Genomic DNA, 21,344 nt, shown 5'->3' with positions numbered 1-21,344 from the left:
GACCGCCCTCATCAACGCCTTCATCACCTTCCCCTGGCTCATCGTCCTCCTCTACAGCTCCGGCGACATCTCCTCCGTGATAAACTCGCCCATCGGCCTCGTCAGCCCCTTCACGCAGATCCTCTTCAACAGCACCAACAACCGCGGCCTGTCCATCTTCCTCGCCTCCCTCTCGACTTACCTCGCCTTCGTCGGCGGCATCGACGCCCAGGGCTCCTGCGCGCGCACGCTGTGGGCCATGGCCCGCGACGACGCCTTTCCCGCGCCATTCCGCAGCGTGCATCCGAGGTGGGAGGTGCCGGTGTGCTGCATCGTCGTGTCTGCTGTCGCGCAGCTCGCGATCGGCGCTATTTACATCGGCAACTCGACGGCGTTCTACGGGCTGATATCGGGGGTGCTGGCGCTGTACATGCTGACGTACGCCATGGCTATCGGCTTGCACACCGCCGCCAAGTTTGGTAGCGGCAGGAAAATCGAGTATGGGCCGTGGGCGCTTGGGAGGCTGAGCTTGCCGTTGAATGTTGTGGCTTTGGGTTGGGCGGTGTTTACCATCGTTTTCTTGTGCTTCCCGCTGTACCGGCCGGTGACGGCGGAGAATATGTAAGTCATCTGAATTTCTTGAGAGATGTTCGTCTCGGCTGATGCGATACTAGGAACTATGCTTCTGTTATTGTTGGGTGTTTTCTGGCTTTGGGGATATTGTGGTACATTGTCTATCTGCGAGGGAGATTTGTTGGGCCTGTGGTTGAAATTGTAGATGATGCTGAGATTGTGGTCATTGAAGCACCTATGTCACGCCAGGTGTCACCTCAAGATACATCGATCGTGAATACTGGAGACAAGAAGATGGCTATGGTAGCTTAAGGATTGGAAAGAACTTTAGTTTAGCGGAACACACATTATTCATTTAGTAGAACTTGCTCTACTGTAAACAAATTGGTTTTGTCTCTCCTAAAAGGACCACATCAATAATTTTGCAATTGGCAGAAGATGCAGGGGGCTTCTCTCAGTACAATGCGAAGTATGGAGTTCTTGGATGCGGAGGCAGTGGAGCAAGCTTCGGGCACGCCGGATTAACTTCTGGTCTGATTTTCTGCAGGTTTTGCGCCGCCTCCGCTTCTTGTAAGTCCCGCCGTTGCCGTGCGGTGCCGTCGTGAGATGAGTAAGTTTGCAATTCCTTAGTCTCCGCTCAATCTTCCATTTTAAGCTGTGTCATATCTGGCTCACAGCTTCCTACACTCAACTACAAGGCTACACTGGAATCCCAACGCGAGCAAAAGTCCGATCGTCTTCCTCACCGCCCACTGCTGCATTCTTGACCACAATGGCAACCTCAGAAGGCGTTCACTGGACGCCTCAAGACGGCATCAAGACCGGCTTGCCGTGCATCGGCGCAATCAAGCCAGCAAAGTCATTCAGCCAGAGCGAGTCCGCGGTCTTCGACGTGATCGTAATCGGTGCTGGCTACGCAGGATTGACAGCGGCAAGGGACCTCACAACCCAAGGTCGGCCTTTCCCATTCACCCGACATCTTCTCTACTGACAACGCCCCCAAGGCCGCACCGTCCTTCTCCTAGAGGCCCGCGACCGCATTGGCGGCCGCACCTGGAACACGACCATCAACGGCTTCACGTACGAGATGGGCGGGACGTGGATCCACTGGCACATGCCGCACATCTACCGCGAGGTCTCCCTCTACGGCCTGCAGGACGACTTCATCGTCACGCAGACGCCCGGCGGGAAAGAGGACTACTGCACCCTAATCACCGGCGACCGCAGAACGAACATCTCCCACGAAGAAGAGGTACGCCCACTCCCCCCACCACCCCTCCCCCCGCCCCTCCCTCTCCTAACCACCTCCCACGCGCCCGCAGACCGCCACCTTCACCAAAGTCTGGACCCTCTTCTGCGCCATCGACGACACCTCCCTCCGCGACACGCTCCCCTACCCCCTCGCCACGCCCCACCACCCCGCCAACGCCCCCCTCGCCCGCTGGGACACCCTCTCCTGCGCCGACCGCCTCTCGCAGATCGCCCCGCAGCTCTCTCCGACCGAACGCAGCATGCTCGAAGCCATCATCCTGCAGATGGCCGGCGGTCCGCTCGACCAGATTGGGTTCCTTGACGCGCTGCGCTGGTGGGCCATCGGCGGCTACACCGCAACCGGCCTCAACGACATCGGCCTGGCGACGCGGCTGCGCAGCGGGCAGAGCACCCTCGCGCGGCGCATCTTCGACCACGCCAGGAGCACGGGGCGGCTGTCGTGGGCGTTCTCGACGGCCATCGCGGGGGTCGACCAGGAGCGGGGGAATGGGGGCATCGTCGAGGTCCGGCCTCGCAGCGGCGGCGGTGCAGGGTGGCAGGCGCGGCAAGTCATCTGCACGGTGCCGCTGAACGTGCTGCAAGCCGTGTCGTTCACGCCAGCGCTGTCAGGGCTGAAGGCCGAGGCGATCGGCATCGGCCAGGCGAACCGGGGCAACAAGGTGCACGCGGACGTCGCGGGGCCGGAGTTGGTGTCGTACACGGCGTTCGCGCGGCCGGGGAAGGGGCTGGTGTGCGCGATTGCGGACAAGGAGACGCCGGCGGGAGACAGCCACGTCGTGTTTTTTGGGCCGGCGGCGGAGGCGGAGGGGGGCATGAGGTTGGGGGGCAGCAGCGGTGTGGAGGGGGTTGCGGAGGCGGTTGGGCATGTGCTTCCGGATGGGAGCGAGGTTAAGAGGCTTGTGAGTTTTGCTCGATGCTGATGGGGCGGAGGTTGTTGATGCTGATGTTGTGCGCTGCAGGTCTACCATGATTGGGCGAAGGATGAGTTCTCGAAGGGGACGTGGTGCTACTTCAAGCCGGGCTTTGCGACGAAGTACCTCGCCGAGTTGCAGAAACCTCACGGTAGTGTTTTCTTTGCGAGTGCGGACTGGTCGGATGGATGGCGTGGGTGGATTGATGGAGCGGTGCAGCAAGGCACGCAGGCGGCGGTTGCGGTCAATGCTGCTCTCGACCGTTCTCTGTCTTCACGCTTGTAGTTGGGCCGTACATCACAGTTTGGTCTTGTGTTTCAGTACATTCATTCGTTCATCATGAGCCTCACGCATTGTCCGCGCCACAGTGAGGCTTGCCTGATTAACCGAAAAAGGAAGTGAAGTGAGTACCCCTGCGGGAGCGGAATGCTGCCGTGTCTCGCCAAACAACCCCGCACCATGTAATCTCCGCCCCTCAGATGGCGGAATAACACATGGAGTGTACGCGGGCAACTATCGCGGGGTCTAATCAATAGTCCGTTTGGCCCCGCTCAAGGTGGACCCATGCTTCCGCCGAGGTGGTTTTCCGCTGATAGGGTTTCTGGGCTCACTCTGACAGAGATAAGCTGGTAGTGCCGATGCGGGCATAGTTGGCTATGTTGCCCACTGATCAAAAGCAGAGTACATTACCATATTTACCAATGACTCAACTTCCTTAACAAACCGCACTCCAAATAAACCATCATGGCCGCAACGGGCTTCTTCTCAACCATTATCATCACCGCCAAAAGCCACCCATTCTCCCTCCTCTTCCTCCTCCTAACCGCCTACCTCCTCCACAACCGCTACCACCGCAACCTCCACCGCATCCCCGGGCCATGGCTCCGCTCCATCTCCACGCTCCCCCGCATGTACTCCGTCTACCTTGGCCACAGCCACGACGACGACCTCGCCCTGCACCGGCAATACGGCAGCGTGGTGCGCATCGCGCCGAACCTCATCTCAATTAGCGACCCGCGTGCAATCCCACAGATTTACGGGCCTTCGAGTCACTTCCGCAAATCGCGCTTCTACGAGCTGTCCGCCGTGCACGACGACGAAGGGCTGGTGCCGGACCCGTTCGTTTTGGCCGACCGGGCGCTGCACGCGCGCATGAAGCGCAACGCTGCTAATGCGTATTCGATGAATGCGCTGGTGCGGATGGAGCCGTGGTTGGAGGGGCCGACGGGGAGGTTGTTGGGGTTGCTGGATGAGGCGGCGGCGGCGAGTGGTGGGGGGAAGTGCGATCTGGGGGAGCTGCTGAGGAGGTATGCTATGGATGCTGTGTTTTGCCTAACGTTTGGGAGGGATTTGGATTTCCTGCGGAAGGGGGATCGGACGGGGATGCTGAAGACGCTGGATGTGTTTACGGACTACATGGCCATCGTGAGTAGCACCGCCAGCATCTGCCCGCTCCTTTTCGCCGTGAACTGACTGACCACCGCGCGCAAAACGCAGTTCGGCCAAGTCCCCTGGACGCACCGCTTCCTCCTCGGCAACGCCACCGTCGCCAACTGGTTCCTCGGAGCCGGCGCCGCGAGCCAGGACGAGATGATGGCGCTGGCGCAAGACCAGGTTCGCCAGTATCGCTCTTCCTCTTCTTCCTCCTCTTCCTCCTCATCCTCGTCCTCGTCCTCCTCCGCAGACGCAGACGAACCAACCAAACCCACCACCTTCCTCCACCGCCTCCTCCACACCCAGCAAACCAACCCATCCTCCCTCACCGACCGCGAAATCCACACCCACGCCTTCGGCAACATCACCGCCGGCAGCGACACGACGTCGACGGCCCTGCGCGCCGTCCTGCTCTGCCTGCTGCGCCACCCGGCCGCCTACGCGCGGCTACGAGACGAAGTCCGAGCAGAGTTCGGTGACGACGACGACGACTTCAACTCTGACGGCAGCGGTGGCGGCGGTCGTACCAACGTGACCTTCGCCCGCGCCAACGCCCTGCCCTACCTCCGCGCCGTCATCCGCGAAGCGATGCGGCTGCACCCGTCCGTCGGCATGCTGCTCGGGCGCGTCGCGGACAGCGGGGCGGATATCTGCGGCGTGCGCGTGCCGCCCGGGACGGAGGTTGGGGTGAATCCGTGGGTGGTGCAGCGGGATGCGCGGGTGTATGCCGAGCCGGATGCGTTTGTGCCGGAGAGGTGGTTGTCCAAGTCTCGGGATGGGGAGGAGGAGGGTGGGGATGATGGGGAGAAGGATGTTGGGGAGAAAGACAGGCTGCGGGCGATGAATGCGAGTTTCTTCGCGTTTGGGGCGGGGCCGCACACGTGCAGTGGGCGGTGGATGGCGTTGTTGGAGATCACAACGTTGGTGCCGGTGTTGGTGTTAAGGTATGATTTTGAGCTGTGGGAGAAGGGGCGCGGGGTGGGGTTTCGCAATCGGTGGTTTACGCAGCAGTGGGGGGTGGAGGTTGTGGTGAGGAGGAGGAGGAGCGGGGGAGGGGAGGCGGAGGGGTGAGGGTGGTGGAGTAGCGCTGTTCGGACGTGAGTGTGTGGTAGAAGTATGCGTGATTGGCTTGAGAAAATTCCGGCGTTTTGGTATTGGCTCCTGCAAGTTGGTGCCTAGAGCAAGCGGGACCCTAGATTGCCCTGCCGGGTAGTCATTGATTACGTCACCTGCGGACTAGGATCGCCATCCTTCTCAGCCTCATTCCTCAGAGACCTCACTCCACCCCTTGTATGAGTCACGTCATTGTCAAAGACAAGACTATTAATACGAGCTGTTCCAACAAAGTGAACCATGTCCACAACACCAAGATGATCTCCTCCTCGCACCAGAGCGCCTTCTCAGACTTCTGGCTCCTTCCAGAACTCGTGAGAAGGCTTCGGAATTACCTTTCACAGTCCGAATTCGCCACACTGTGTCTTGTCTGTTGGGACATTCACCATCGCGCAAATCCCATTCTCTACGAACGCATCTCCATGGACATTTCCCAGAACAAAGACACTAAAGCGCTCAGTACTCTGGAAGCACTTTTAGCTGAAAGTCCTGCGCTAGCCAACGCAGTCAGGTGCCTTCATATTCGGTTTCAAGACCTCCGCTTTACAGAAAGCAAACATCGAACTCACCATTCCTCGTTATCCGGAACTATTACAAAATGCCCGCACCTTCGAGAACTCTCCATTCTGGACTACCTGCTACGACCGGACCCTATATCCTCATGTGTACGGAGGCCATATCACGGAGAGCGAAGCATCAATGAGATGGCATTGTTGTCTGCTCTGAGGAGCTCCTCTCTCGAAAATATTTCATTGACGTTGCACGAAAGCCCCGAAACCCCTCTCCGCACCGCTACTTTACCCATCAGTGAGACTATTACACGACTCCGTTTGGACGATGCATACATCGAAATAGAAACATTGCGCAACATCATCACGGCCGTTCCTCGCCTCCGCCACTTGGACCTCTGCCTTGTGCGTTATGCCGACCCTGGGCTTAAGATGGCGAAGGTGGATGGGCATCTTGACATCAGGGAGTTTTGGGCAGCGGTGAAACCAGTCTTCGCGACACTGGAAAGTCTGCATCTGGAAATCGACTATTGGATTTGCACAGCGATTGATCTCGGTACACTTGGAGGTGGGGAAGGATCTCAACATGGTCCCTTCGGGCTACTCCCCTCCCTACGGTCATGCCACAAGCTGAAGTTGCTGGAGATTGCCCCGGAGGCGCTACTGGGTTGGCATGGTGATAAGACCGTGGCACTATCTAGTGTCCTCCCGGATTCACTGGAAACGCTGTCTTTGCGTCCTGACTTTGACTGGTGGGAGAATAGTCCATGGGATTTCCTTCCTTTGTCTGAGAAGGTGGAAGAATATCTGAAGTCGCTTCGGCATGCTTCTCTCAAGCACCTCTCTATGACGTGCTATGCGGATGAAGTAAAGCATATAGAAGACGCGGTAAACTCTGTCACCCAGGTGTGCAATAGCCTTGGGGCCCAATTCTTTTTGCAGATCCAAGCAACAGGGCCAAACGCCAGTCCGCCTGCGCGCCCGCCATGGGCTGCATGATGGAGCATTAATCGTGCACCAAGCCAGAAGGACCATTGGCAACCCTGGGCCGAAGCTTATTAATAGCAGAGGATAAATACTCGCCCCAAGCGATATTTCCTCTTGCTCAACATGCCAATTCACACTCATTTCACGATCGCCCAACCTATAAGATTTCTTTTCAGCACTACTGCGAGTTGAGAATACACTCACACAACGTTCATTATGTGTCTCAACCGAAGACTCTTTCATTCGAGGGTTTCACTTGCAATCTATCTTCTTCGACACTAAAATTTCTTAAGGACTCACTGGAGAAAAACAGGACACCAGTCTATCTCTTCGTAAGGTAGACATCCTCAGACAATACTTTTTGATGTTATCAGCGATGAATGAATGATAACATGACTTGCGAGGTGACTTTGATTGGATACATATGAGCAAAAGTGATTGGCGTTGAGGGGGAGCTGGTCAAAAGTGGGGTACGGGAAAACCGCGTCGAGTCAGGATACCTAAATAGGAGGGCCTACAAGCTGATAAGGAAGGTATGCCGCATCCTTCGTATCTACCCCTCACTACGTGCAAGGGTGATTCGTGGTATGTAGTGTCGGCTTTTCTTCATGATGGGCAATGCGCGATCATATTCGTCAAAGTCTTGGGACAACTCCGCGCCGAACGTTTAATCAGTAGCTTGATTGGACGCCCGTGCGCATTTCCGGAGACCTCTTTTATGCCCCACATGTCCCGAGATGGAAAGAAGATCACGTATGCATGTGAAGCCTGTCGGAAAAGAAAGGTGAGCCATATCTTCTTAAAAAGCCTGCCCATATTCTCGAACTCGACTGATCGCATCTTTTCAGTCACGGTGTAGCGGTGTAGCTCCGTGTACCTTTTGTCAGACACACGCTTTCGATTGTGTCTTTGACAAAAACAGACGACGTAGAGGCCCGCGTGGTCCAAGGCTTGAGAAGACGGCTGTACTTGCAGAAGAAAGATGCTCCGGCACTTGCACACGCTCACCACAGGAAGAGAGTGCCATCCAAGTACAGGCAGATCCGTTGCCCTACTCAATCCTGCCTCCAAGAACTTTCGATGCTCATGAAGGCCTAGAAAATGATTTTCCACACTTGTAGGTTACTTGTAGTCCTAACCTCACTACCCTACATGATTGCTGAACCTTGTGCTTACAGTCGTGGTCTTACCGGAGCCAAGCACCATCATTTACTAAAGCTTTTCCAGACGCATGCCAACAACCAGCAACACCGCATGGCCCCTATCGATCTTATCTGGTCCTGGATCAAGGCGCAAAAGTGTCCCCACTACCTCCTCTCTGCGATTTACGCCGCCGCTGCCCGGTACACCTCAAGAATTCTCCTGGCTTTCGACGACGCTTCCGCTGAATATGGTCTTGCCTCGCAGGCTCGGCAGGGTCTCATTGAAAGTCATGGAGAGGACGTTCTTGCTAAAATCTTCACTAACTGCATCCTTTCTTTTGTCGAGTTTCGCCGTGGGAATGGTGCTCAGGCCTGGCTTGATCTTGGTGCGTATGCTCTGAGAAAAACGTGAATCGCATTGCTTGCTGAACGATCCTTCCGAACCAGCATCTGCAAGAGCTTTGCTACAGGTTTTGGCCTTGCGTCATCCGCTACAGCCCTCCGATCCTGTTACTGTCGAACTTGTCGAGAACTATATCAAAACTACAACCTGCACTTTGTCTCTCGGCCATTCCTCGTCATCCTTCACCCCAGAAATCCAGAGTCATCATCACATGCGACTCGGGATCTCAGATGACTCCCCGTGCAGTGACGGCTCTGACATTATTCATGTCCTGTACAAAGTCCAAGGATTCTGGGCGCAGTCTGCAACCATGCTCTCCGAGATGCGACACTGGGAGCCCGACTCTGCTTTCATGGGCCTGAAGAAGGAGCTGGACGCCATCTTGATCCGGCAGTCCGACCGTGTCCGCTTCAACTCCGACAGACTCATGCGCGAGCTGGACCGAGGGGAAGGCAGGGCCGGCGAGTATCTGTTCTGGCCTTTAGCATGGCATTGTGCCGTCATCCTACTGAGCCGGTCGTTCCTGCCGATAACCATCAGCTCTTCCGGAAAGCTGGAGGCAACCTGTAACTACCCCGGGGCACCAGCTATCTTTCTCGAAGACAGGCTATCCGTGCTGCGAGCGTCTGCCACTGCCATTTCTTTCATCTGCAGTGATGTTATGGCCTGCGGACAATTCCTGATGGTGAGTATTCCTGGAGAACAAATGCGCAATAGTATTAACATCCCCATAGCCGCCTTTTCTTGGTTACTGCGCTTTGCAAAGCTCCATCGTCCATCTCCACACGATCCGTCAGCAGAAGAAGTTTACGCGTACCGAAGCGCTCGAAAACCTTAAAATCAATTGCATGATGTTGACTGCTATGAGCCATATATACAAGCCCGCTCAGTCCTGGGTATAATTCTCCCCTACAATCTTGAACAAGCAACACTAATGTCATTGCAGCTTAAGCAGCTGATGGACATGGTTGATCCGCACACCAAATACGCCGAGGGCCGCAACTCCGCAGAGCTCTTCCGCAACTACTTCGCCCGCTTCCAAGACCTTTCCGAAGCTCCGTTTGTCCAAATGACATTTCAAACGGACAGTGCCATCGGTTTCAACAGTACTGCTGCTTCTGGTGATAACGTTGAAGCGACGATCGCGATCGAAAGCTCGGAACCGCGAGAACATGGGCCCGCAACTGAAGAGATCACTGTGACCGACGCTTGGATATCCCAGTACCGAGATGACCTGGAAGAGTTCGTGTCTTCCGGTGAGGAGGAGTCGGGCATGCTGCAGCCTTCTGGCACCCCGCGCCAGGCTGAGCGCCGCCAGCATCATTCCGCAAGCAGCACTGCATCGCAGGAAGTGACCCAGCTTCAGCATTGGTCACCAGCTGGGAGAGATCCTAACTCGCAAACTTTGGAAGAATCTTGGGTGTGGCCGTCTGATGATCTTCTGTGGGACGGAACTACGTGGGATGTGGAGGCGGCGTTGTTTCATCTGATGTCCACATGATATCACTGACCGGGGAGGTCTGGTTGTCAGGTCCGGCCAATTCCGCCACAGATTTCTTCAATTGAACAAAACTACACACACTTGATAGAATCAGGCTGCAAGTGACTTCAGACATCAAAGCCTGTGCTGCGCAGTCTCTGGGAGATACGCCTCCACCGTTATCTCAATATGCAGCGCCGGATGCACAAGTCCCGCAACACCTATTCCCGTCCACGTCGGCCTCGTGTCCTTTAAATACTCCGCAGCTGTGGACAAGACAACATCCAACAAGCCTGGCGTCGAAACCTCAAACGTCGTTATCTGATTTGTTCGAGCCGGTAGTCAGCGAGATGCACACGTTTGTTCTAAGCGTATTGGTGTGCTCTTCCTGTTCTTTCTGTTACTCACCCTGTACACGTATTCCCACGCATCCTCGCCGAGCCCAGCGGCCTGCAACGCTCGACCCACGTGCTCGAACGCTTCGCGCACCTCTGTAGCGAGGTCTTCTGGCACACTGCCATCGTCGGCGATGCCTACTTGCCCACCGACAATGATTGTTCGCACATTTGGAGGAACGATGACGGCGTGAGAGAGACCGAAGCTCGCGGCGGCTTCCTCACCTTGGGAGAATAAGTAAGCATCTTCTCTAAGTTGGGTTGGAACATTTAGCGTAGGCTATGTACGCACCTGGGCCGGGCCAGTTGCGGAAACTGAAGCCGTGAGCACAGAGCTTGGATTTCTCATCGATTAGGACCATTGTGTGGGTCTTCTTGATAGGCAGCCGTTGATTGAGCTATTGGTGACAAATCGGGGATGCGCGGTTCAAATAAATCCAGTCACCGTATTTCAACGCAGCTGTCTTGTCTTTATTCAATGATCTTTTCATTCGAACATGTAGACCATTAGCCGAGTGTTCCGCACAAGAGAAGCGTTGTAGTAGATCGTCCCGCTATCGGCTTAGCGGAGAGAGGCGGATTAACTTCTCATTGGCCTTCCGCCACATTTGTGATTACCAAGAAGAACACAGCAACGATTTAGAAACGTTCCCTCATTCCGCTACAACAAAGTCACAGACTCAAGACCCACCACCCAAACCCAAATCAAATCAAACCAACGGAACAAGCTCCTCACCCCCCAACCTCATTAACTCCAACCACCCCCCCTTTTCCCCCGCCCCCTCCCCCTCCCCCACCATCCTCTTCCCCCCCTCATCCCACCTCCTCCACCACTCCAACACAATCCCCTCCGACGCCAAACTATTCTCAATCCCCAACAAATGCAACGCCGCCCACTTCGACCTCAGGAACGCCCGCGCGCCGCTATCCGCCGCTACTTCCACGCCGACCACCACCAGCGCCCACCCCATGTTCGACAGCGGCCCCGCCGCGTCGTGCACGAGCGCGAGCAGGCTGAGCGCCTCGTCGACGCTGCGGCGGGCGCGCGCGTCGAGGGGTGATGAGGGCGGGTGCGAGGCGCGGAAGACGTAGATGTGCAATGCGTGGCGGAAGATTTCGGCGGCGATGGCGGCGGCGGTGTTGTTGTTGTTATTGCTGTTGTTGTTGGTAGCGCCGGTGTGGTGGGTCGGGATGGTGACGGAGAGGCGGAGCGGGGAGGTGGGGCTGGCGGCGGTGGAGGCGATTTCGTCTTGGAGGAGGGAGGCGCGGTGGTGGAGGGAGGCGGAGGGGGAGATGGTGGGGCCGGCTGTTGCTGGGGTGGTGGTGGTGGTGCGGGAGAGGCGGGAGGCTTTGAGCTGCGGGGGGGAGGGGGGCGTCAGCGTGGTTGCGGGAGTGGGTTGAATTGGCTTTCTGTGTGCTACTTGGATGTATTTACGTACCATCAGTCTTGGGAGAAGAACGGAGCAACCCTGCGCCTGGAGTGAGCGTGATGTATTGAACGGGGCGTAGAACCTGGCCACTTACGAAAAACGGGTCAATCGCGTGGCTCTGTCCGACGTCGAGCCAGGATTCGATTTCAGGAAGTAAGCTAGCTCCAGTATTTAACGCCATCTGCGTCTCGATCATGGCGATCCAGGTTTTGAAGAACGGATCCAGCGCTGAGGTGTCTTTCTGAGAGCGTATCCACCCGGCTACAGCGCGATAATGCATCATCCACTTCCTCGACCCGTTGAATACCTGTTACCGGATTTAGCAGCAAACAAGGCAATCAATGCATGGAAGACATAAGCCACTCACCTCATACGACGTCAAGCACAACATGGTCGCCAGGACACCCTCCCCTTTCGCAGCGGCCGGGGTTTTCAGCTGGCTCTGCAGGTGCCGTATTGCCCTCCGCGCATATTTACTCGACTCCGTGTCGGTTGATCTCATCCACTTGCTTCGATGGCTAGCAGCGACGGCAAGCATAGCGCTAAGGAGACCCTCGTTCTCGACGCACATGGCCACCAGCCGCCGATAGCCGTTGCCTTCGTAGTCAACGGCGAGTGCTATTCTGGCTATCTCATCTGTGCATCATGTCAGGAATGCATTTAACTACTGCAGAGGGGTCAAGATATTTCAAGCACCTGTCCAATGCCGGAGTAGCATCCGCTCAGCAGCGGAGTATTGAACCAGTGGGTCTGGGGCCAGCACAAGCGGTGAAGCGGTATCAGTCTCTGAATGAAAGAAAGGATAGATAGATTCCTTGTCAGCCATACGTAAACTCATGCATGCCATCACCTCCTCTCAGCCTAAGACGGAATGGAAACTACTCACGGCAGCCTCTGCTCCGCAAATCTGCAACTCGCCGGGAGAAGGAATCAGGCCACCGCACCCGCAAGCCATAGCCTGCACACGGCGAGCCGGATGAAGTGCATGTCAGACAGCCTGCGAGTTTGTAATTATCAATACACTTCCCCCCTGCCGTGCTGGAGGAAGGGCGTTACCAGGAAGCGTTTGGTCACAGAGAAGCCCCTGCTCGACGCAGGTCCAGCATCCGCCCGGGCTTCGCTGCAGATCGGCAGCTGAGAGATATAGCTCATGGCGCAAGTTTATCATGCTCGAAGCGGCCGCCCAGAGGTGGCAGTAGCAACTTCGTAAAGTAGAGCCGTGCGCGCGGGGGAAGAAGTTTGGGAGACTTTCCACATCATTCGGCTAGAGTGGAGTATTACTTATCGCCGGACCTATGACAGGGCAGTGATACCGCATATCGCTGTTTCCAATATTGTGGATCGACAACTGAAGTGATAGATTTGAACCGAGAGCGGGGTATGTGACCCCCCCTGCATGATATCGATATACCCCACTGTTCGGCATTTCCCGTTTTAGTCTTAGCCGGCTCTCTTTAGGCTTAGCCGGAAAAGTAACAGTTGTTCCTATATGTCGCTCCTATGAAAGCACATTTGATATGACGATACTCCTTTGTAGGATCCTGAGACTACTAAATTTTTTTAGGTCGCCAATGGACGAAAAAGATAACCATCATCTATCATCTCCGAATGGGGATTCGCTCCCATCACTTCAAGTCACCCTCAAAGAAGCCATCTTATTATCATTTCGAATTTTGACTGTCCCCCCGATTCCTCTCGCCATAGTAGGGTAACCGCCGTAGTGGATGTACGATGTCCAGAGTTGAGGAGACTGAATCTTGTTCCCGTTCTATTTTCACTGAGCTTTGGCTACCCTCGAGGTAGATCCCGGCTTTTACCGATCGGGGGAACCTCGTAGAGCAGCTTGAAACCTCAATACAGGTTGCATCATCGGTTGACCTGAGACTCGATCGGGCGGGTTCGCCCGCCATCTGGAAAGAGTTCGCAAGATGGAGGCCGCCGCGGAGCTGGCTGAAAGGAAAGCAAACCATCCATGATATTGAGTCGTGGAGGTGGGTAGTGATGCTACAATTGCCCCTTTTCAGCCGGTGCGTTCAGCGTGTCGTGTTCTTCTTTTCTTTTCTTTTTCTTTTTTTTCTTTTCAGAATGTCATGTTCCGTATTAACATCACACAAAGTAATTCGTGTAGCATATCGAGGACCTGTGAACAGGCATTTCCTGTAGCATTGTAAGCATGCGTTTAGTTCAAAGAGCAGGGATCGCCTTACCACCCTCTTGAATGAGTTGACCTCTTCTTTGATGGCTCTAGCGAGCTCAGGCGTGATATTGTCACATGTGAGCGCTTCTCCCCGCCTGCTATAATCGCTTCTTGACCAGGTTTCGTGGCATTTCACATCCGGGCTGAAGTGGACTTTGGGCTTCCCACTATGCAGCGCGCCTAGCTTGCCTGTCGACCACCACACGACGCGGCGGGAGGCGGGACGAGATCGTTCACCAGCTTGAGAAGCCGCGTTCCGCTGTGCGTCAGATTTGCGGAAACTGCTTCGCCTGGGAAGGCTCGGGTTGGTCGGAGGTGCGAGACTTGGTGCTGAATGGCGCTTGCTGTCGTGAGGAAACGGGGATTTATTTTGCGCCTCTGTAATTGTTGGTCAGTGTCTGGGAGGGGCTTTATGATTAATCCACATACTCTTGGGAGTTTCCCTTGCCATCGGAACCGCGAGCTGAGTGATTTTCTTGTAGGAGTATGGCATATTTTGCGTTGGGTCGTGGATAATCCCAACCTCCAAAAGGAATGATGAATCAGGTGAGTGGCTCTCAAACGCCGGGGAGGTCCCACGGTGTGCCTGCACCGGGAGACCTGTGATGCTGTTTGGCCTGCGTCTTCCAGATTCGTCGGCAGGTTTGGATGCCTGTTCAATAAACAGTCAGCTGGTGGACTCTGCAATGAATTCAACAACTAACCCTGCACAGGTCCCTTAACGATGGAAGTGGCTTGATCAAGACTCTATGCATTCTATGCATCAAAGCCGATGAAGTAGATCCTCTGGAAGAGATGGACAAATTGTCCAAAGAAGCCAATGCATATCCTCCGATAGAGTAACAACTGGCATTGACGCCAACAGCTTTCTGCTCCGATAGGATATCTGGGTATTCGGGCCTAACAACAGAGGGCTTTTTGGCAAATTATTATTTGAGTCTCGCAAGCTGTAGGCGTAATGAAAGGTAGTAATAATACTTACAGAGATGGACCCCGTGAATCTGGTTGCCGTTTTACTCATTTTAGGCTGTGTATCGAAGTTTTCTCTTTCTCGGGACGTTTGCAATTGTCAATTGGCAGGTTTGCCAGCGTGTCGTGGCGTAGCGAATGAATGTTGTTGTGTGAAGTCGAAAAGAGAGTGTGTGTGATTCGAAAAGAGTGTGTGTGTGATTCGGACAGAGCGGAAGCAGCTATGAGATAACAAATAAAGCTTGGGTGGCCCCCTTCGCTACTGGCGTGACAGGCAGCCCTGGACCTGACTCAATGCCCTAGCGAGGGTACGGCGGGTATATACGAGGCTTGTTTCATTAGTAAGCCAACGGCGTTAGCGAAGTTCATGCGTGTGTCTCGCCTCGAATAAACGATGTGAATGCAAATACTTGCATCCGGATAACAGCTTTACTTACCTTGATCTTGTCGGAGTACAAAAAAGACCAACCTCGAACGAGAAGGCGAGCGCAAGCGGTCTCGGGTGGAACTCGGGCGTTTTGAAAACAGAATAAAGAATACCAATCAAGATAGTATGGAAGGATTCGCACTTCCTGTTCCGGCTAAAGGCTCGTGTTTTAAAGATTGTAATTAAACGTTCGCCAGATTGGTACTGGCAGTATATATTTAGAGTTCACGGTTCGTATTCGGGACTCGTATGCTCTATTAAATCGCTTGCCGTTGCCGGCTCGCCAGCATCCCGGGCTCCGATCACCACAAAACCGGCTTCAGCCCTGTCGGTGCGAGGGGATCCCGGGTCCCGAAGTAGCTAAGCGTATAAGAAAGAATACAACTCTCCACTTATCACCTATGATGCACGGGCTATCACGGCCTCGCCGAACACCATAATGGATTCAATCACGCACAATGCCCCTCCGTTGGATCTGCGAAACCTCGTGTCCCGCCTTTTGTCCTCCCACACCATCATCTTCACCATCGTATTCATAATCGCAGTCAACCTCATCCACACTCTCTGGACCGCCGTCTACAACGTCTACCTCCACCCGCTCCGCCACTTCCCCGGTCCGAAGCCATGGATCGCATTCCCATTCCTCACAGACATCGCCCGCTTCCGCGGCACCCTCGACGTCCGAATCCAGCAGCTCCACAACCGCTATGGCGAAACCGTCCGCATCAGCCATGACACCATCTCCTTCATCTCCCCCGCAGCCTGGAAAGACATCTACGGCCACGGCCACCCCGAGCTACCTAAGCCACACGTCGACGTGCCGGGCGAGCGGCACATCATGACGGCCAACGCGCACGACCACCCGCGCCTGCGCCGCGCCATGCAACCGGCCTTCTCCTCCGCCGCGCTGGGCCAGCAGGAGGCGCTAATCGCCGTCTACGTCGACCTGCTCGTATCGAAGCTGCGGGAAGCCGCCGCCACAACGACGGGCCGGCCCGCGGTGGACATGGCGCGCTGGTACGCGGTGACGACGTTCGACCTGATCGGGGACCTGGCGTACGGCGAGTCGTTCGGCGGATTGCGCGAGGGGAGGACGAACCAGTGGCTGGAGCAGATCACGACGGCGCTGCGGCTGATTCCCGTGCTGTCGCTCGCGGCGATGAGTCCGTTGCTGTCGAAGATCTTGATGGTGCTGGGGTCGCGGAAGATGAAGAGCGTGGGGGCGGCGCATAAGGCAAAGGCAAGGGCGCTGGCGATGCGAAGGATCGAGAATGCGGAGCAGAAGGATCGTGGGGATTTTATGACGCACTTTATGCGGGCGCGGGGCCAGCCGCAGGGGTTGAGCGATGACGAACTGGCGGCGAATGCGGATGTGTTAATTGTGGCGGGGTCTGAGACGACGGCGACGCTGCTGGCCGGCGTGACGTGGTTCTTGCTGTCGAACGCTGAGGCGTATGGGAAGTGCGTGGCGGAGGTGCGCGGCGCGTTTGCGAGTGAGGACGAGATCGGGTTCAAGGCGGCGACGGCGCGGCTGCCGTATATGCTGGCCTGTCTGGACGAGGCGCTGCGGTTGTATCCGCCTGTGCCGTCGATGCTGCAGAGGAAGACGCTGCCGGGTGCGCCGACGATGATTGCGGGGCATATGGTTCCGGAGAATGTAAGTTGTGCCGCGTTTCAGGCTTGATGAGATTTTGATGCTGAACTGAACTGCAGACTCTCGTTGGCGTCCACCATCTATCCGCTTACCACTCCGAGCGGAACTTTCACCGCCCGAACGAGTTTCTGCCAGAGCGATGGCTGCCCGCCGCACGCACTGATCCAGCTTCTCCGTTTTTCAACGACAGGCGCGAGGTCCATAAGCCGTTTAGCTTTGGGCCGCGTGACTGCATTGGGCGGAACCTTGCTTACCACGAGATGCGTCTGATTTTGGCGAAGCTGCTCTGGAATTTCGACATGGAACTAGCGGAGCCGTTGTCGACAGGCTGGGCCGAGAGCCAGAAGACATATATCCTGTGGGATAAGCCGCCTCTGATGGTACGGCTGAAGGAAAGGGCACTGTAAGACTGATGTCTACGCTACAGCGGCGTTACGTGTTAAGACTTTCAGCGAGATATTCACAATCTAGAAATATGTCTTGAAATTGCTGCATGAACTTAGCCTTTGATCCATCTTTCTCCTTCATGGCATTCAATTGATGCTGGCGCTCCAGGGTGAGTAATCTTTGCTCATGAAGAGACTTTGCAGATCTCTCCGCCTGATGCCGATATTCCCACCATCGAAAATCGGCAAGACCATTGCATCGTTCAATAAACCTGCAAAAGGACGGGAGGTGTCGTAGGCCGAAACTCCGACCAGGTTGATGGCGTCCATGGCCGACTTGACTGCAGCGTCAGAGCAATATATCTTGGCTTCAACAGCAAGCTCGTGGCCCTGCCCGGAGGTGAGAGCCTGTGCAGCCTTCCAGGTTAGGTACCTGCACCATCACAGTAAGCGCATGCTCTTCGCTCATCTTGTTCCAGTCTCACCTTGATGTCTCAGTCCTCATCTTGATATCAATGAGCAGATCAGCCACGCTCTGATGCTTAATAATGGGCCCCGAGCCACCGCGCGTGTCCGACTTAGCAAACTCGAGCGCAGCATCAAAGGCAGCACGACCAATGCCCGTCCCCATAGCACCCACCAAGGCCGCGGACATCCTGAATGCCCCCGTCACAATAGGGACGCCCGTTCCCGGCGCACACAGCAGATTCTTCTGCGGAACACGAAGGTTACTGTACCGGATGTGCGGTCCTGACACTGCCGTGTGCCCGGCCGTTTCTGGGTGCCGCAGCACTTCGAAGCTTCCAGGGTTGCGCTGGATGTCGGCACGCGTGACGATGAGGACCATGATGAGATCCTCGGGGCAGGTTGCTTTTGCTTCCGTTTCTTTGTTCGTGCAGCGGCACACGACGCAGCCAAGGTCGGCGCCTTGGAAGTCCCAGCCGGCCGAGTTGGTGGCCCAGAGCTGCTCCACCGTCAGCAATGCCGGAGCATCAGCGTTCACAGACGGGGGGAAATCTCGCCTTCTCTCCAGAAAGCACCCACTCATCGCCATCCAAGTACGCCGTAGTCTGCAATCCCGGCGCCCCCGGCTCCAGCCAATTGGCCTATACCACCACAAATCAGCATCGGTTTCCCTCCAACATCCTCCCCTCCTCACTCAGCCATAACAACAAAGACATCTTATAAACTCACCACACCCCCCGGCTCCGAAAACACCAAACTCGCCAACGGCGCCCCCTCCTCGTCGTCCTCCTTCAAAAACGGCTCCAAAAACCCCTCCAATCCTTCCCTCCACGCGCTCACCAACGGCGCCAACCCCAACCCCGTCCCGAAAATCGTCAGCGCCGCCGTCGCATCCACCGCGTAGCACTCTTCGACGCAGATGCACATCTCGACCAGGCTGCCCATCGCGCCGCCCAGCTCGCGCGGCACCATGCCCTTGATCAGCCCGCCCGCGACGGCTGCTTCGTAGATGGGGAGCAGCGCGCGGAAGCGGTCGGCTGGGTGGGATGGCGGGATGGCGGCGTAGAGGGATTTGGCGGTGCGCAGGTGGGTGGAGGCGAAGGCGCGGGCGGCGTCGCGGGTGGCGGTTTCGCTGGGGGAGAGGGTGAAGTCGACCATGGTGGTGGTGGTGGTGTTGGGGGCCGATGATGGTGGTGGGGGCGGGAGACGCGGGGTTTGGAGAGGGAAAACAGAACGGCGGCGCCGGTCGGAGTTGGACGGGTTGGTAGGTTAGTTTCCGTGGCTGTTGTGCCTTGGCCGCCTTGTTCCTTCGCCGTTGAATCTGATGCCTGTTGAGATGGAAAAAAAAAGAAGAGGAAAGAGCGGGGTGGTGGGGTTTATGCAGGGCGATAACGCCTGAGCCAAGCCACGTGCGGGGATGATATGATGCAGCTCGCTGACTCCGGTTTCCTCACTGGTTGGAAGTTTAGGAAGCCAAGGAGGTTGAATCAGGGCTTCTCGTGACACTGTCAGCACACATAGCTGTACAGTAATGAGATAAGCGAATCTGTAAATAGTCTATATTTGACAGAATGGCAGTTGAAGAAAAGCTTGTGCTGCGACGATCACGCCACACTATTACCCACCGAGAGATCCACTGAGAGATCCGATCTCGGCACCAGCTTCCATGTCCTCAACATCTACCATTTTCTGCACATTAACAATCATCATTCGTCTCTCCTTCGCTATTCTACCTAAAACATGCCTGAAAACCTTTATTCGGCTCTCGATGTGATCTGTATGACACTATACGGAAGCCTCTTCTTTTCACCCAATTTTCCCGTGCTTAGCTTTGTAGAAGGGTTTTTGCACTGCTTGGGTACTCCTGTCGTTTTATCCTGGTCTCTACTCGCTATGCTATTGGTTGGTGGCTATTTGTTTCACTTTCCCTTTCCGGATGCGTAGGCAACCCCCGCAATTCGGCTACGTTACCTTGTATCAGAAGCGCATCCGACCTCACTACATCCTGGCCCTGCTATGCTGAGAAATTTGTTAGTTAATGACTGACAATTTGCTTGGCAATCCTGCGTTGGTTTTGCGGTAAGACTTCCATTCTCCGCAATGTCTCCGCCCAGCCAAGAAAACAACACCCGCACCTTTAAGACCACCACATCTACAGATACTTTCTCGCGAATATTTACATATTTTTCCGTGCTTTGAAGATAGACATCATTACTGGAGTCGCATAGTTGCTGAAATTTATCAGCCCGCAATTTGTTGGCATTACTTGTTCGTTACGAGACACCTATCTATAATGCCAACCTTCACGAACAACATGATGCCCCAGATGGCTGTTCAAAGCGGTACAGACTTGAATAGTCGAAATTGAGAACGAAGTAGGAATATATATGGTAGAAATGTTCATTAGTAAGAAGTAGTTGACTAACTGCTCGGAGAGAATTCAACTTAGAATTTACAAATTCAATTGGTAAGGACAATGCCCCAGCTAAAACGTATCACTTCCGGAAAATGGCGACTTATTATGAACCCTGTTTATTCCCGCAAATCTGCAATCTCCTCATAATTCCGAGAGTTGAGGAGGATACAATCCAGCCTCAACGAACACGTCTATCTGTTTGATAATTGGTTTCAAATTTTCGAGGTCAAGTGTTTTGAACAGAAGTCTCTAGGGTGCATCAAGGTAATCTGGTTCTAAGCTGCTATAGTTTGGGAGAGAAATGTGTTGTTAGCAAGTTATGAAGCGACATATCCGGAATTTTCTCGCCGGAATCGACTTTGTCTTTCACTTTCCACCATCAACACACCTTGCTCAACTTCCCAACATATCCTCTACTCTTTAAGGCTCGTTGGAGGATCGTCAGGGGCCGCGGTATTTACAAGCATCACCTGATGCCCAAATAGCCAATCGCTGAGGGCTAATTTCTTTCGCGCGATAACACTGCCTTATTAGTGACCCCCGCTCGGATCTACGACTACCCGTAGCCGTCTCGGCATTACACGATTCAAGCAGCGTCTTAAAGCCTGCCTTATCACAGACACTGACTCTACAATCTGCCAACGAGGCTCTTCTTCTTGGGCCATTGCCCTGCAGATCTATCTGTGCTTCCGGCGGAGCGCAGATGGGGCGCAGACGGGGCGCCGGCGGAGCGCCTGGGGAAAGCCAAACGAGGTGATGATTTTCTGCCTTATCCGAATCACGAGTAGCGCACTGGTGGACGACTCAGCGAGTACGAGATATAAGCGATCAGGCCTCCCGAAATCGACAAGCTTGACCGGCGATGGTCGTGGTAAAATGCTCGCAGACGTGAATCGACACCCAGACAAGCTTGCGGTCGGCCTGAAGTATGAACGTAGGAAACTGAATCGAAGGGCCGGAATGAGCGGATACTTTCTGCCCGTTGGCAGGAGAGCGACGTGAGCTTGTAACTATAAAGTATATCACGCCATCTGCAGTGCCGCGGAGACATCGCAGACAAGCCTTGACTGAAGCTTTTGCCAAGACGAAAGTTATGCTATCGGACCCGATCCTGGCCCTACAGTGGGCGTTGGACCAATTATCTCCGGCCGATCTCGTTGCCTCGGCGGTACGTTAAGCCTTTGCCAAGGCTGTCCTTCGGC

General features: G+C 55.1%; 6 protein-coding genes across 6 annotated transcripts; 3 read left to right on the top strand and 3 right to left on the bottom strand.

Annotated features, from left to right (window-relative positions):
* Positions 1-3,479: 3,479 nt before the first annotated feature.
* On the top strand, positions 3,480-5,240 carry LTHEOB_9979 (Cytochrome p450 monooxygenase; the record flags this gene model as incomplete). The annotated part of the gene is made up of 2 exons (XM_035519625.1): positions 3,480-4,160; positions 4,233-5,240. 2 exons carry the CDS (start codon positions 3,480-3,482, stop codon positions 5,238-5,240), a joined length of 1,689 nt encoding a protein of 562 aa, XP_035368291.1.
* A 2,792-nt stretch (positions 5,241-8,032) lies between these two features.
* LTHEOB_9978 (uncharacterized protein) lies at positions 8,033-9,824 on the top strand (the record flags this gene model as incomplete). The annotated part of the gene is made up of 4 exons (XM_035519624.1): positions 8,033-8,310; positions 8,570-9,008; positions 9,058-9,219; positions 9,270-9,824. The coding sequence occupies 4 exons, from the start codon at positions 8,033-8,035 to the stop codon at positions 9,822-9,824; spliced, it is 1,434 nt and encodes a 477-aa protein (XP_035368290.1).
* A 114-nt stretch (positions 9,825-9,938) lies between these two features.
* On the bottom strand, positions 9,939-10,560 carry LTHEOB_9977 (YjgF/Yer057p/UK114 family protein; the record flags this gene model as incomplete). Its single annotated transcript, XM_035519623.1, has 3 exons — positions 9,939-10,124; positions 10,212-10,423; positions 10,491-10,560. 3 exons carry the CDS (start codon positions 10,558-10,560, stop codon positions 9,939-9,941), a joined length of 468 nt encoding a protein of 155 aa, XP_035368289.1.
* A 348-nt stretch (positions 10,561-10,908) lies between these two features.
* On the bottom strand, positions 10,909-12,346 carry LTHEOB_9976 (uncharacterized protein; the record flags this gene model as incomplete). The annotated part of the gene is made up of 5 exons (XM_035519622.1): positions 10,909-11,553; positions 11,638-11,673; positions 11,723-11,935; positions 11,996-12,264; positions 12,325-12,346. 5 exons carry the CDS (start codon positions 12,344-12,346, stop codon positions 10,909-10,911), a joined length of 1,185 nt encoding a protein of 394 aa, XP_035368288.1.
* A 3,314-nt stretch (positions 12,347-15,660) lies between these two features.
* Positions 15,661-17,282, top strand: LTHEOB_9975 (Benzoate 4-monooxygenase cytochrome p450 protein; the record flags this gene model as incomplete). The annotated part of the gene is made up of 2 exons (XM_035519621.1): positions 15,661-16,878; positions 16,935-17,282. The coding sequence occupies 2 exons, from the start codon at positions 15,661-15,663 to the stop codon at positions 17,280-17,282; spliced, it is 1,566 nt and encodes a 521-aa protein (XP_035368287.1).
* A 126-nt stretch (positions 17,283-17,408) lies between these two features.
* Positions 17,409-18,884, bottom strand: LTHEOB_9974 (Acyl-CoA oxidase; the record flags this gene model as incomplete). Its single annotated transcript, XM_035519620.1, has 3 exons — positions 17,409-17,694; positions 17,747-18,225; positions 18,456-18,884. The coding sequence occupies 3 exons, from the start codon at positions 18,882-18,884 to the stop codon at positions 17,409-17,411; spliced, it is 1,194 nt and encodes a 397-aa protein (XP_035368286.1).
* Between the last annotated feature and the right edge of the window lie 2,460 nt (positions 18,885-21,344).

This window comes from Lasiodiplodia theobromae, assembly GCF_012971845.1.
Source record: "Lasiodiplodia theobromae strain AM2As chromosome Unknown scaffold_35, whole genome shotgun sequence".
In the NCBI taxonomy this organism is placed as follows: domain Eukaryota; kingdom Fungi; phylum Ascomycota; class Dothideomycetes; order Botryosphaeriales; family Botryosphaeriaceae; genus Lasiodiplodia; species Lasiodiplodia theobromae.
The sequence above is the reverse complement of the archived record's forward strand: the minus strand, read 5'-3'. Positions and strand labels throughout refer to the sequence as shown.